The sequence below is a fragment of the Delphinapterus leucas genome, chromosome 2 (assembly GCF_059928025.1).
Source record: "Delphinapterus leucas isolate spDelLeu-1000000601 "Yukka" chromosome 2, BTC_Dleu_Yukka2, whole genome shotgun sequence".
In the NCBI taxonomy this organism is placed as follows: Eukaryota; Metazoa; Chordata; class Mammalia; order Artiodactyla; family Monodontidae; genus Delphinapterus; species Delphinapterus leucas.
Genome location: NC_143130.1, coordinates 150,445,006 through 150,459,264, shown reverse-complemented (window position 1 = coordinate 150,459,264; position 14,259 = coordinate 150,445,006). Strand labels below are relative to the sequence as shown.

The window sequence follows — 14,259 nt, the reverse complement described above, 5'->3', positions numbered from 1 at the left end:
AGCATCAGAGTTGAATTAAACTGTAGGACTCCCAGCCAGTGTCTCAGAGAATTGCTTGTGTGGGGGAAAACCCCACACATCTGGCGTCAGAAGTGCTGTGAGTATAGCAGCGTGAGAGTAAAGGAGAAACACACAGAAGTGCAGGTTTTCTAAACACTGCCCCTCATGAAAGTTTACCACCACAGGAACACTGTATATCTATATGTACTGTGTGCACATCTGTACTCTGTACACAAAAATATTTGACTACCACCCCCCAACCCAAGAACTAATTTTTGCCCCCTTGAGGACAACAACATACCCACTAAGAAGGAATGCGCTAGAGCAAAGTTTCGCAGCCCCAGCACTGTTGACATTTTGAGCCAGATAATCTTATATGTTGCTGGGGGCTGTCCTATGCAATATAGGATGTTTAGCACCTTCCCTGGCCTCTACCCACTAGAAACCAATAGCACCGCTGTGCCAAAGTTAGGTTAGAATTTCCCGAAAAGTGCCAGTCCTTGAAACAACTGCTTCTCTTGCTGCTATTTACCTATTCATAAGGACTACAGTTCCAGATTTTGTTCATAAAAGACTAATGGACAGGATATAAACAGACTGCAAATGTTGCATCTCTGTAGCTGGAGTGAAGGAGCACATGTAATAGTAGTAGCAGCGGCAAGAAGAAATAGTATTTTATACAAACACAGCAAGGAAAGAGGCCTGTATAAGACCAACTAGTAAAAGGATATTAAATTTTCGTAAAATCCATTTATAATACAGGCATACCTTGGAGATATTGCAGGTTTGCTTCCAGACCACTGCAATAAAGTGAAGAGCACAGTAAAGCAAGTCGCACAAATTTTCTGGTTTCCCAATGCATGAACATATGTGTGTGTATATATATATATATATATTTACACTATATTGTAGTCTATTAAGTGTGCAATAGCATTATGGCTACAAAAAATGTACTTTTTACCTTATTTTTTTGTACTTTTTACCTTATATATTTTTACCTTAATGTAAAAATACTTCATTGCTAAAAAATGCTAACCATCATCTAAGCCTTCAGGAAGTCAGAATTTTCTTGCAATAGTAAACAACGACCACTGATCACCATAACAAATTTGATAATAATGAAAATTTTGAAATATTGTGAGAATTACCAAAACGTGACACAGAGACACAAAGAGAACAGTGCTGTTGGAAAAACGGCACCAAAAGACTTGCTCAATGCAGGGTTGCCACAAACCTTCAACATGTTAAAAAATGCAGTACCTGTGAAGCATAATAAAGCGAAGCGCAGTAAAACGAGGTGTGCCTGTACATTCTACAGAACAAGGCTAACTAACCTCTCCCTCCAAAAGGACGAGTGAGACAAATTATCTCACTTTAACTCTATGTGAGAACCGTAACTAAATCCCTGGGAGATTTATAATGGGCTTCCACTGTATTCATATAATATGCTAGCTGGGAAGGGGAGCCAAGATTAAAGATATAATTAGATGGTGATTTCAAGGCCAGCTCTGAGAGTTCTAGATTCAGAATACATATTGAAAAAGATCCAGGGACACTTAGTTCATCCCAATCAATCACAAGTAGGCTTTCAGAAACAGATTAATCAGAAAAGCACCTTGCAAGACTGTGGAGGAACACGGTGGAGGGTGACCGTGATGGTCCTCCGGAGGCCAGAGGGAAAAACGGCAGAGGCAATCTACATAACCCTGAACCAGTGGTTTAACTTCTAGGAGCCTCTGCTTCCTCATCAGAAAAATAGGGATAAAAACAGTATCTTCATTTCACAGGGCTACAATGAGTATTAAGTGAGAAAACTTGAAAGGAGATAGTGCATGGGCATATAATAGCACAAGAACTATCTGACGTTGTTAATAATGCTTGAGCAATGTAGTGACAAATCTGAGATAAGCAAACAAAAAGACCTCTGAGTAGAAATGGTTCAGAGAAAACAAAGATTAACTACAAAAAAGAAGATGACGTAGGTAAGACTTGTGAGACCTCAGAATACACAGAGGTAAACATCAGTCTGATAGTGAACCACCAGAAGTCACTGGAAAATGGACAAATACTTCCATAACATAGTAAAGAAAAAAGAATCTATATTCCAAAAAAAACTTAGTATGCTCAATGGTAAAACACTAAAATTCCCATTAAAGAAGGGTACAAGGCAAGGTTGTTCGTATTTTCAGCATTATTTATTACATCAATAGATACGTAAAGTACCATACCAAGCAATTACACAAGAGAAAAAAGTATAAATATTGGGAAGAAGTTAAAATTATTATTTACAAATATAACTGCATATCTGAAAATCCTTTTAAAGTAAACAGAAAAATTATTAGAAAGAATAACCTAATTCTACAGTGTCTGGTTGCAAATTTAATAAATTGAAATCAATAGATTTGGATGGGATCCTGGAACAGAAAAAAAGGACGTTAGTTAAAAAAAGAAAGAAATCTGTACAAAGTACAGATTATAAGTTAATAATGGTGTATTAATATTGATTCATTTCTTGTGACAAATGTGCCACAGTAAACTAAGATGTTAACAACAGGAGAAACTGGGTGTAGGATATATAGGATCTCTCTGAACTATGTTTACAATTTTTCTATACATCTAGAACTATTCTAAAATAAGGTTTTTTAAAAAATCATGATTTTTCTTACATAATAAGCAACAATCAGTTAGAAAGAACTGGTTGCACTTACAGTAGTTAGAAACAAAAATCTAAGAATAATAATCCTAAGGGAAAATGTGCAAGGTTAACATAAAGAAAACTCCTTTAAAAAAAATCTACTGAGGGACATAAAAGAAATGAAGAGTTCACCTTCACTCAATATTATAAAGACATCAAACCTCCCTAAAGTAATCCAAAATTCAATACTTTTCAGTAAAAAATTCAGCAACATCCCTGGGAAATGTAACAAAATGGAGGAATAAACATGCAAGAATAGCCAAAGAAATAACAAGAAGAAGAAATAACAAGGTAAGACTATTACTAAGAAGGAAAAATACATAAAACTAAGATCACTAAAAAAAGTATGGTATTGGGCTTCCCTGGTGGCGCTGTGGTTAAGAATCCACCTGCCAATGCAGGGGACACGGGTTCAAGGGGACATAGGATCGTTCCTGGTCCGGGACGATCCCACATGCCACGGAGCAGCTAAGCCCGTGCACCACAACTACTGAGCCTGCGCTCTAGAGCCTGCGAGCCACAACTAATGAAGCCCGCACGCATAGAGCCCGTGTTCCGCAACAAGAGAAGCCACCGCAATGAGAAGCCGGCGCATCACAGGGAAGAGTAGCCCCGCTCACCGCAACTAGAGAAAGCCTGCACACAGTAACAAAGACCCAACTTAGCCAAAAATAAATAAAAGAAAATAAATTTATTTTTTAAAAAAGTATGGTATTCATGTAAGAAAAGACATATTGATAAAACAAAATGCAAATACCCCCATGGAAACTTAGATTAGAAAGGTGGCATTTAAATCACTGAGAAAAAGACAGGATTGCTTAATACATTAGGTTGATTGGGACAACTGCCTATCAAAAAAAAAATTTTTTTTAACTAGACACTCATATATTGCTTACAGCAAAATAAATTCCAAATTGGATGAACTGTAAAAACTATTAGATGTTTGCAATTAGATTACAGAGGACTAACATATAATTAATTCTTAACATATAACCTAGTAGAAAATGGATAAAGCATATGAACTACTACAGAAAAATAGGAAAAAAATGACCCTGAAGCTTATGAAAAGCAGCTCAATCCCACTCAAAGTAGGACAAATGCCAATTAAAACCACTCTAAGATACTATTTCTTACCTATGAAAATCGCAAAACTATGTGAGGCTGTGGCACACAGGAGCACTAAGAGGGTCTGATACACTGCCTGCGGGCATGCCAGTTAAGTGGTACAATCCCTCTGGAGGGCAATTTGGCACTCTCTTTCAAAACTACAAAAGCATTTACCCTGTTGACCAACCAATCTCATTTCTAGGAATTTATCTTAATATTATATCTAGACACATGTGAGACGACATCTGTATGATTATTTCCTGCAGCATGGTTTGTGTTAGCAAAAGGCTGTAAACAAATTAAATATCTATCAGCAGGTAACATGATAAATAATATAGCCATGCAATGCATTACTATGGAACTATTAAAAATAAAAAAACTAAACCCAACAAAAGTCCAGGACCAGACAGCTTCACTGGTGAATTCTACCAAACATTTAAAAACCTAATACCAATCCTTCTCAAAGTCTTCCCAAAAACACAAAACAAAGGAACACTTACAAACTCACTTGATGAGGCCAGCATTACCCTGATACCAAAACCAGATACCACAAGAAAAGAAAATTACAGGCCAATAACACTGATGAATAGATGCAAAAATCCTCAACAAATCAAAACCACAATGAGATGTCACCTCACACCTGTAAAAATGGCTAATATCAAAAAGACAATAAAGAGCAAGTGTTAACAAGGATGTGGAGAAAAGAGAACCCTTGTGCACTGTTGATGAGAACATAAAGTGGTACAGCCACTATGGAAAACAGTACAGAGGTGCCTCAAAAAATTAAAAATAGGGCTTCCCTGGTGGTGCAGTGGTTGAGGGTCCACCTGCTGATGCAGGGGACACGTGTTCGTGCCCCGGTCTGGGAAGGTCCCACATGCCGCGGAGCGGCTGGGCCCGTGAGCCATGGCCGCTGAGCCTGCACGTCCAGAGCCTGTGCTCCGCAATGGGAGAGGCCACAACAGTGAGAGACCCGCGTACCGCAAAAGAAAAATAAAATAAAAAATTAAAAAATTAAAAATAGAATCACCATATGATCCAGCAATTCCACTTCTGCATATTTATCTGAAGGAAACGAAAATATTAACTCAAAAAGATATATGCATTCCCATGTTCACTGCAGCATTATTTACAATAGCCAAGACACGGAAGCAACCTAAATGTGCATCAATGGATGAATGGATAAAGAAAATGTGATTATATATATAATGAAATACTAGTCAGCCACAAAAAAGGAAATCTTGCCATTCGCAGCAACATGGATAGACCTTGTTTGGCATTATGCTAAGTACAAAAAACCAGAAAGAGAAAGACAAATACTGTATGATCTCATATGTGGGGTCTAAAAACAAAGCAAAACAAAACACAGACCATAGATGCTGTATAAAGCACAGATTGGTGGTTGACAGAGGTAGGGGTAGGGGGTGGGTGAAATGGGTGAATGGGTCAAAAGGTACAAACTTGCCGTTATATCATGAGGATGTAATGTACAGGTGATTACAGTTAATACTACTGTATCATATATTTGAAAGTTCCCAAGAGAATAAATCTTAAAAGTTCTCATCACTAGAAAAAAACTTCCTAACTATGTATGGTAAAAGATGTTAACCAGATTTATTGTGGTGATCATTTCACAACATATACAAATATTCAAACATTATGCTGTATACCTGAAACTAATATAATGCTATATATCAAATATATCTCAATTTAACTAAAACACTGAGGAAGCCCATTTGGTACTGATGCACAGGTGTTTAAGATATATTAAATGGTGGGAATCAGCCGCATAGCACAGGGAGATCAGCTCCGTGCTTTGTGGCCACCTAGAGGTGTGGGATAGGAAGGGTGGGAGGGAGACGCAAGAGGGAGGAGATATGGGGATACATGTATATGTATAGCTGATTCACCATGTTATAAAGCAGAAACTAACACACCATTGTAAAGCAATTATACTCCAGTAAAGATGTTAAAAAAAAAAAAAGATGTATTAAATGGAGGGAAAACAATATATAGAATGCAGTGGTGGGGGACTTCCCTGGTGGTGCAGTGGTTAAGAATCCGCCTGCCAACGCAGGGACACGGGTTTAAGCTCTGGGCTGCGAAGATCCCACATGCCGCGGAGCAACTAAGCCCGTGCGCCACAACTACTGAGCCTGCGCTCTAGAGCCTGCGAGCCACAACTACTGAGCCCACGTGCCGTAACTACTGAAGCCTGTGCGCCTAGAGCCCGTGCTCCGCAACAAGCCACCGCAATGAGAAGCCCGCACAGGGCAACAAAGAGTAGTCCCCGCTCGCCGCAACTACATAAAAGCCCGCGCGCAGCAACAAAGACCCAACGCAGCCATAAATAAATAAATAAATGAAGTTATTTAAAGAAGAATGCACCGGTGGGAGATGGAGACAGACATTTGAATTTGCGCCTGTAAGCTGCGGCAGGATTCACAAGAAACTATTCACAGTGGTTTGTTTTTTTTTTTTAATTTTATTTATCTATTTATTTATTTATGGCTGTGTTGGGTCTTCGTTTCTGTGCATGGGCTTTCTCCAGGCGCGGCGAGCGGGGGCCACTCCTCATCACGGTGCGAGGGCCTCTCACTGTCGCGGCCTCTCTTGTTGTGGAGCACAGGCTCCAGACGCGCAGGCTCAGTAGCTGTGGCTCACAGGCTTAGTTGCTCCGCGGCATGTGGGATCTTCCCAGACCAGGGCTCGAACCCGTGTCCCCCGCACTGGCAGGCAGACTCTCAACCACTGCGCCACCAGGGAAGCCCCCACAGTGGTTTTTTATGGGAGGTAGTGCAGGTGGCAATTGGGAAGATGGTGGCAGATACGAAAGAGGGACTTTTCACCACCTTTTAGTTTCTTTTTTATTTAACCACGCAAATTTATCCCCAAATTTAAAAATTATTAGATGAAAACATGATTTTTACAAGTTTTTAACAGGGAAGGTCTTTATCACAGGAAGAAAAGTAGCAAATGTAACTACTAAAAATGTTCAATTTATATGCTCAAAAAACTCAATCAGGGCTTTCCTGGTGGCGCAGTGGTTGAGAGTCCGCCTGCCGATGCAGGGGACACGGGTTCGTACCCCGGTCCCGGAAGATCCCACATGCCGCGATGCGGCTGGGCCCGTGAGCCATGGCCGCTGAGCCTGCGCATCCGGAGCCTGTGCTCCGCAACGGGAGAAGCCACAACAGTGAGAGGCCCGCGCACCACAACAACAACAACAAAAAACCTCAATCATACACTTAAAAGACAAATTATGGGAAATTTTTAATACATAACAAAGAGCTAATTTTTAAACATACAAGGGGCTCTCAAAAATCACTTAGAAAGAACACGACTTTCAAAAAAGGATAAAGGATACAACAGGCAGCTAAAAGAAAAAAGATATAAATGTCTACTAAGCCTATGAAAAGATACTCAAAGAACCTATTAATAAAAAAACAAAAATTAAAACAAGATGCCAGTTTACACTATCACATCAAAAAGACATAATAACCAATGTTGGTGAAAACAAAGGGCAACAGGTCCTTTCATACACTAGTGAGAATAAAAACTGGTACATTTTCTGAGGTATAATTTGACATTCAATTTTAAATGTACATAATTTGACCCAGCAATTTTTCTAGAAACTTATGCTGGGAACTTCCAGGTGTAAAATCTTATATATACAAATGTGCACCACACTATTGCCACAGTATTGTTTGCTTTTATTCTGGACCCTTACTTTGGATTACATGTACTTTTATTTTGGATTATATATACTTGATTACCACATGGAACAATTTCTACAACTAGTAATATTTTCATGATAAAAAACCTAACAATGGCTTTTTAACTGGAGGGTGAAATGCTCAAGGATTATACTATACTGGGTAAAAAGCACTATATAAGTGTTACTATTATCAGTACCATAAAAGCCCCTATTACAGCCAGAGTCAAAGTTATTCAGTAATTTATTCACTGCTGAAAAAAAGGAGATGAGTTAAACCAGCAACCTAAGCAGGAAACAATAAGGTATTTTCAGACAGTCACAAATAATAGACTAAAACTCCCAGGTAGTGACTGTTAGCATGAGGTGTTCACCAGCAATCACCTACAGGCTTTTTCTGTTGGTACATCTAGGGGGAGTGGCTTTTCAAAATACACTTGCCTGGAATCTCCCCCAGATACTGATTTATTGGAGTAAAGCAAAATAGGAATGCAGGCAAATTGATTCCCAGTTATTAGATGGTGGGCTTTTTTTTTTTTTTTTTTTAAGAAGAAAGGTAATGGCAGCTCTGTCCTATGTTATCCCTTGTGTAGAAGCCTGTGTCATATGGCAGGCCAGCAATTCTCAAGTGAAGTATCATGAGAGACACTAGTAAGGAATATAAAAAGAATTCCTAATAATCTTCCAAAGCTGCTGAGTAACTTCCTTTTAAAAGAAAAGAAAAAGCAGACTCAGGATTATCTCAACATCAGCCTCACGCCAGCCTGTGTTGTGATGTGCACCTTGCTACAGAAGGAAAAGGGAAGAGCAGTTACTCAGAATGAGCAGAGGAGTGGAGGGCAGGTAGTTTGAAACCATCCAATGGAGAATTCTAATTCTGCTCACCCCACTAGTGAGCAAAAATATAGAGTTATAATTAGCTGAAAGCCACCTGCCAATGCCTAGAACAGTGTGAAGAGCTATGTGGTGCACTTTGTGATTTTAGTTACTTTGACTTTCCATGTTTTACCTACAGATATTCTTTAATAAGGAAGAAAGCCAAGATAGATACACAGTGAAAGTTTGAGTACCACTGACATTGCATAATGATGTGAACAAAAACGATGCTATAAACACTTGTCAGCAGTTGTGTAAGATTACCAAATCAAAGGCAAAGCCAACAATGAAAGGGAAATTTGGAACAAAACACTAACCATGTTAGATATCATGTTAAATTTTATAAATTCTAGGAACTATAACTTTGAACAATTAAACAAGGTTTAAGAAAGCTTTAACATGTTGGATATATTACAATAAAATACTTGATAGCAGAGCAAACCGTTACACCCAAGAACACCTCTTCTTTCACTAAATGATCTTTTCCATAGAACAAAGATTCACTTGCCTGGTGGGAAGATTATGGGAAATGATGTTCCAGCACAAATAACAAACCTTATAAAGGTCCCCCACCATAAGGCCTTCCACAGTGCCCAGCATACAGTCAAGGTTGTGAATGTATGAATTATCCTCTGCATAAAGCCTTCTAGGAAATAACTGCATCCTCCTTCCAATTCCTGAACACTTTACGACACATACGGGATTAGTCACAGTCTACCTTGTAATATGGTTGTGCATTTGTCTCGTTGCTTCTAATTTATAAATTAGGAAAACAGCATTATAGGAGGAAGCTAAGACACTGGTGTCCATTTTGTGTGAATGAGGTCTAAAGTCTTTTTCTTCTTTAGAATTATTTCATGTCACACAATTCTTCATACGTAAAATATCTCAATTCAAAAACAGCCTCACATAGGTTAACGGTCAATGCTTGGTTTAAAAATCATTCAGAATACTCTCCCTCTTTTCTCCATCTAAAATGTACCTATCACAGACATAAAACCTTTCACTAATTTTTCTTATAAGACACAATTTGATTAATTGTTATAAACTGTAAAATTCCTTAAAGAATAGAATCCCAGCATGGTAAGGGAAAACAGAAAGAAAGCAAGCCATGTTAAAGACGATGATACTAAATGCAATATAGTATCCTAGGCTGGATCCTGAAACAGAAAAGGGACATTAATGGAAAAACTGGTGAAATCCAAATAATGTCTACAATTCATTACTAGTACTGTACTGATGTTAATTTCTTCATTTTGACAAATGCACCATGGTTATGTAAGATTTTAATATTAGAGGAAGCTGGGCAAAGGGTATATAAGAATCTCTATACTATTTTTGTAACTTTTTTGTAAACCTAAAATTATTTCAAAATACAAAGTTTTCAAGATGACAACTGTGGTGCTTGGATCTGTTTAGTTTATGTCTAGACAACTTTCAGGGAGTGAGGAGGATTAGGAAAACAGCCATACATGATTCAAGTTTCTCAAATTTGTGACTAATATTCCTCCCTATTCTCAGGGCAGTTGGCACTCAGGTTTCTATTTGGTTTGTACAAAGCTCTACAAATAGGACTTTTTTTTTTTTCCCCTTAAAATCTCAAAAGGAAATGGCTTGCTTTCCCCTAGGTTTTCTTTTCTTTCTTATTATAACACAAAGCAACAGAGACTAGCACCAACGGTACAAGTTATAAAACATGCAACCCTTCAGGTTCTCATGATAAAGGAAGGAAAGGAAGTGTGAACTATTTTACAATTCCAGCAAAGAAAGCATTTAATCAACTTTTAAGGGGACACGGAGAGGAACCAGAGGAATCAGAATCAGTAACTATTCCACTGTGGTTTGGTAAAATTCATCTGAAATGCTAAAGAAGTCAACAGTATAGTAGAATCTACAGAATACTTGTTGTAATCTGTGCTTTTCCATACCATTACTCTGTGCTATCCTAGTGTTACTACCCCGGCGTCCCAGATGTCCTAGCCCACCTACAAAATAATTCTCTGTCCTCCCCAGCTATGCACAGAGACACAGGAAAACCGTTTGATTTAACTCAGATAAAATAACAGAAAGACGCAATCAATCTTCTCTCAAAGAAACATTTCTGCTTGTTTACCAATTACCTAACTGTGAAAATTATCTGAGTGCAGAGAATAGGAAAAATCAAATAAAAGTTGTTTTGTGATATATGTTAGTGCAGTAAACATCCTTAGCTTGGACTAAGAAAAGTTTGGATTAAAAAGTACTTTAAGACAAATTCTGCCTATTATCAAAAACAGAATATTACTGAAATCATTTATTCAACATTCCGTTGAAAAAGAAATTTACAACCATTGACACTCTTTTTTGCAAAGTGTTGAGAAGAGGTGGGAAGACAAGTACTCTCAATCCTGTTGATGAAAATTTAAATTAGTACTGCCTTTCAGGAGGGCAATTTGGCATTTTTTACCATTTTCTCCTTTTCAAAAACTTTTTCCTTGGCTTCTGTTATGGGTTCCTCTCTTCATTTTCCTTTTACCTTTCTTGTCTCCTTTGCTGATTTTTAACTACTGTTAGGCTTTGGAGTTCTGGCCAAGCCATTTTCTTTTTAATGAATTATACTTTCTCCCCAGATATTCTAGTCTGTGGCTTGGACTGTCCTCTATAATGCTGATAACTTCCAAGTAAACATTTACCAATCTTCTTTGCTAACTGCCCCCAGACTAGGATCAATCCCCTGACTAAAAGCTCAGGGTCATTCTGTACTTACCTTTTCACAACAATTCTAATGCTTGTAATTGTTCATTATCCCCAAGCTAGACTTGAACTTCCTTGAAGGCAAAAGCTGTGTTTTGTTCATTTCTAATCATTCATTTCATATTTGAGTTCTCACTATGTGCTTGGCACTGAACTAGGTCTTGACAACACAGCAGTAAACAAAAAGTCTCTGCCCTCTTAGAGTTTATATTCTAATGGGATAAGAGAGACATTAAGTAATAAATATATACCAATTTGGAACAAGTGCTATTAAATAAAGGAGGGTAGGAGGGCTAGGAAGTATTGTAGGAGCTGGGAAGTTGCTATTTTACAGTGGTTATCAAGGAAAGCCTCACATATAACTGAAACCTGAAATAAGTGCAGCATGTTAAGTCACACATATATTTGGAGGGGAGGAGTCATCCAGAGGGAGAATAGCAAGTGCAAAGGCCCTGAGGCAGGAACACAGTTATTGTATGGGGAAAATTGTAAGAAGGCAAGTGGAGTGGGGGGGGAGGGTAAACACATGGGAAGGGAGGCTCCGAGCTGAGTGCCATGATCTGACTTACGTTTTAAGGAATCACTCAGACATCTTTATGAATAGAGAATAAAGAATGGAAGCACTGACCCTCATTAGAACACTGCAACAACCCAAGAGAAACATAATGATGGCTTGAACCAAGGGAGTGGTGATGATGATTAGCTGGATTCTAGTGAGGTTTCGGAGATAGAACCCACAAGATTTGTTGATGAACGGGATGTGAAGAGAGAGGAGGAGAAGAATCAACGAGAGCTTTTTAAAGGTTTAGGAAGAACAGAATTGCCATTAACGTAAACAAGGAAGTCAGAGAAGCAATTTTATTTTCCCAGAACCCAGCAAATTGCCCAGCACACAGTAGACATTCAAATATTTATTTGTGAATTAAATTTAACTGAATAAACTCCCAAAAAGAAGCAGTGAACTCAGTGCTTTACATTTGCTCTAATAACGCCTTAATAACACCAAGAGTCTTAGCCGAGAACCAGCTTCAGTTTTAAATGCACAATTCTCCTGGATATAAAAGAAAACTGCTATAAAGAGCTCTGTGACAGCCTGAGGATTCTTACACCCAAAGTAATTAACCTGTTCATTAATTATGTCATATTCCTGGAAGATAGAGAAGTGCAAATAGAACTAACTCCCTGGGCCAGAATTAATGGAAAATTATAACACTTTGTGATCAATTTTCAGAAAGTGACAAGACTGAACAAGTTCCCTAAAGAAATAAGCCATCAGTTACTCAGTATTTTTTTTAAAACGGCTTTTTTACCTCTAGCAGCAGGTCCCTCCCAAACGATTTCAATGAAAAATTAAAAGTTGTTGAGAATGTGAAATTTAGTACATCTTCCTCCACTTTTTCTGCCAAGTAGTGTAAACGAGCTTCACTTAGGAAAGAAATGGGTATCCTCACCAGATTTTCTAATCCAGCACCCTTACTACAGCTCCACGAAGAACCACAACGTTAGCAGAAATATATTCAAAGGCATTCTCCTAAAATAAATAGTTACCAATCTTTCCTCCCTTCTGGTTACTTTAAAATTTTAACTGAAGCGTTAAGTATCACCTCTCTTCCACATTAGTCTCCCTAATGCCCCACCCTAACCCAATGTGTTTTGAAAAAGAAAATGCGCTCACAACTTTCGGTGAAAATATACCTTAAAAACCTAGATCGTTCGGAGAAACTGATCGTACTGAATTCATCAACAGGCAGTACTTTCCTTTTTTCCTATCAGTACAAGGCCTTGAACCAACCCAAACAAATCTGCTGAAATGCCAGCCAGATTCCCCGTATCTCCCCCGCTCCCTACCCCCAAAGCTGGCCTGGAAATAAAAGCCACTGACCACGGAGCCGAACAGAAAAGAACCACTGGTAAGCAAAAACAGGATTTTGAGAGGCAGGAAGGGCGAGAGTCAGATTTTCAACCACTACGTCTAAGCGAGTAAGAGCCCGGACTCCCCACAAAATATATTCCGCACCGAGCGGCACACATTCTTCCCTGCGGCTCCAAAGGCTCCGCACCCGTATTAGAGGCGAGGTGGAGGGAGGGTACTCCCCGGAGAGGAGGAGCAAGAACTGCCTCAGGGGCAGGGAGTGCCCCAGGGGTGTCCGGCGCCCGAGGAACGGAGCGCAGATAAGCACGCGCGCCAGGGACGGATGCGGCGGCCCTTGGGAGCAGAACGCTCGGCGCCCACCACCAGACGCGGAGGCAGGGAGCCCCACTCGGGCTTCACCCACCCGGCTAGAAAGGCTGGAGAGGGCAGGATCAGGAACCCCGAAGAAGGGGCCTAGGAAGCTACTACTTCCCAGAAAACGGGCTGGGCGCCCGGGGGCGGGAGGCGGAGGCTGCTGCTGATTCGCTTCTCCTGTCATCACTGAAATAGGGGAAGCCCTCCAAGGAGAGGACAGTGGGGAGTACGGGTGGGGGAGGGGAGCACCAGAGCGAGGGGGGCGGCGGGCCCCTAGGGGACCGGGGCGCGGGATGGTGGGGGGCGCGCACCGGGAAGGGGAAGAGGGCGCACCCCCAGCCCGGAGCCAGGGAGGTGCGACCGCCCGCCGGACTCGGGAAACCCGGCCCGCCAGAAGGGTACGGAGCCGCCCTCCTCCCCGCCCCCACACTCACCATGTAGAGGGTGAAGGGCAGGCCGAGCAGAAAGAGCCACAGGTAGAGGTGCAGCGCGTTCACGAAGGTGGCCTGGTGCGGGTCGTAGTACCAGCCCCCGCTGAGCGCGGCCCACACCCCCTGCCGGAGGATCTGCAGCGTCTGCGACCCCATCCCCACCCGGCGCCGCCGCCGCCGCCGCCGCCGTCGCCGTCCCCGCCCCGGCCCCAGCTCTGCCTTGGTCGCCGGAGCCCGCAGCTGCCCAATCTATCCCCCTCCGGAGCTCCGGGAGAGCCGGCCGGCGCTTCTGCGGTCGCTGGGGTTGCTGCAGAAGGAGGAGATCGAGGAGGAGGAGGAGGCGAGCGGCGGGGCGGAGGAGAGCGGAGAAGAGGTGGGGACCGGCCTTCGGAGCGCCGCCGCCATCTTGTTTCCTAACACCCGGAGCTGGAGCCAGGCCCCCGCCGCCCGCGGCCCGCCAGCGCCGCTGCCACCG

At 41.1% G+C, this 14,259-nt stretch overlaps 1 protein-coding gene across 7 annotated transcripts in view; it reads right to left on the bottom strand.

Moving 5' to 3' along the window:
• Window positions 1-14,025, bottom strand: part of PCNX1 (pecanex 1) — a 172,472-nt gene extending 158,447 nt beyond the window's left edge. For 3 of the 7 annotated variants that reach the window (XM_030763392.2, XM_030763391.2, XM_089907904.1), the window contains exon 1: window positions 13,788-14,021. In XM_030763392.2, the coding sequence (XP_030619252.2) occupies window positions 13,788-13,940 (153 nt within the window). In that variant the 5' untranslated portion in view covers window positions 13,941-14,021. Of the gene's footprint in view, window positions 1-13,787 lie in introns of all 7 variants that reach the window. The other 4 variants (XM_089907905.1, XM_022570217.3, XM_022570220.3 and 1 more) reach the window with 4 other exon arrangements.
• Between the last annotated feature and the right edge of the window lie 234 nt (window positions 14,026-14,259).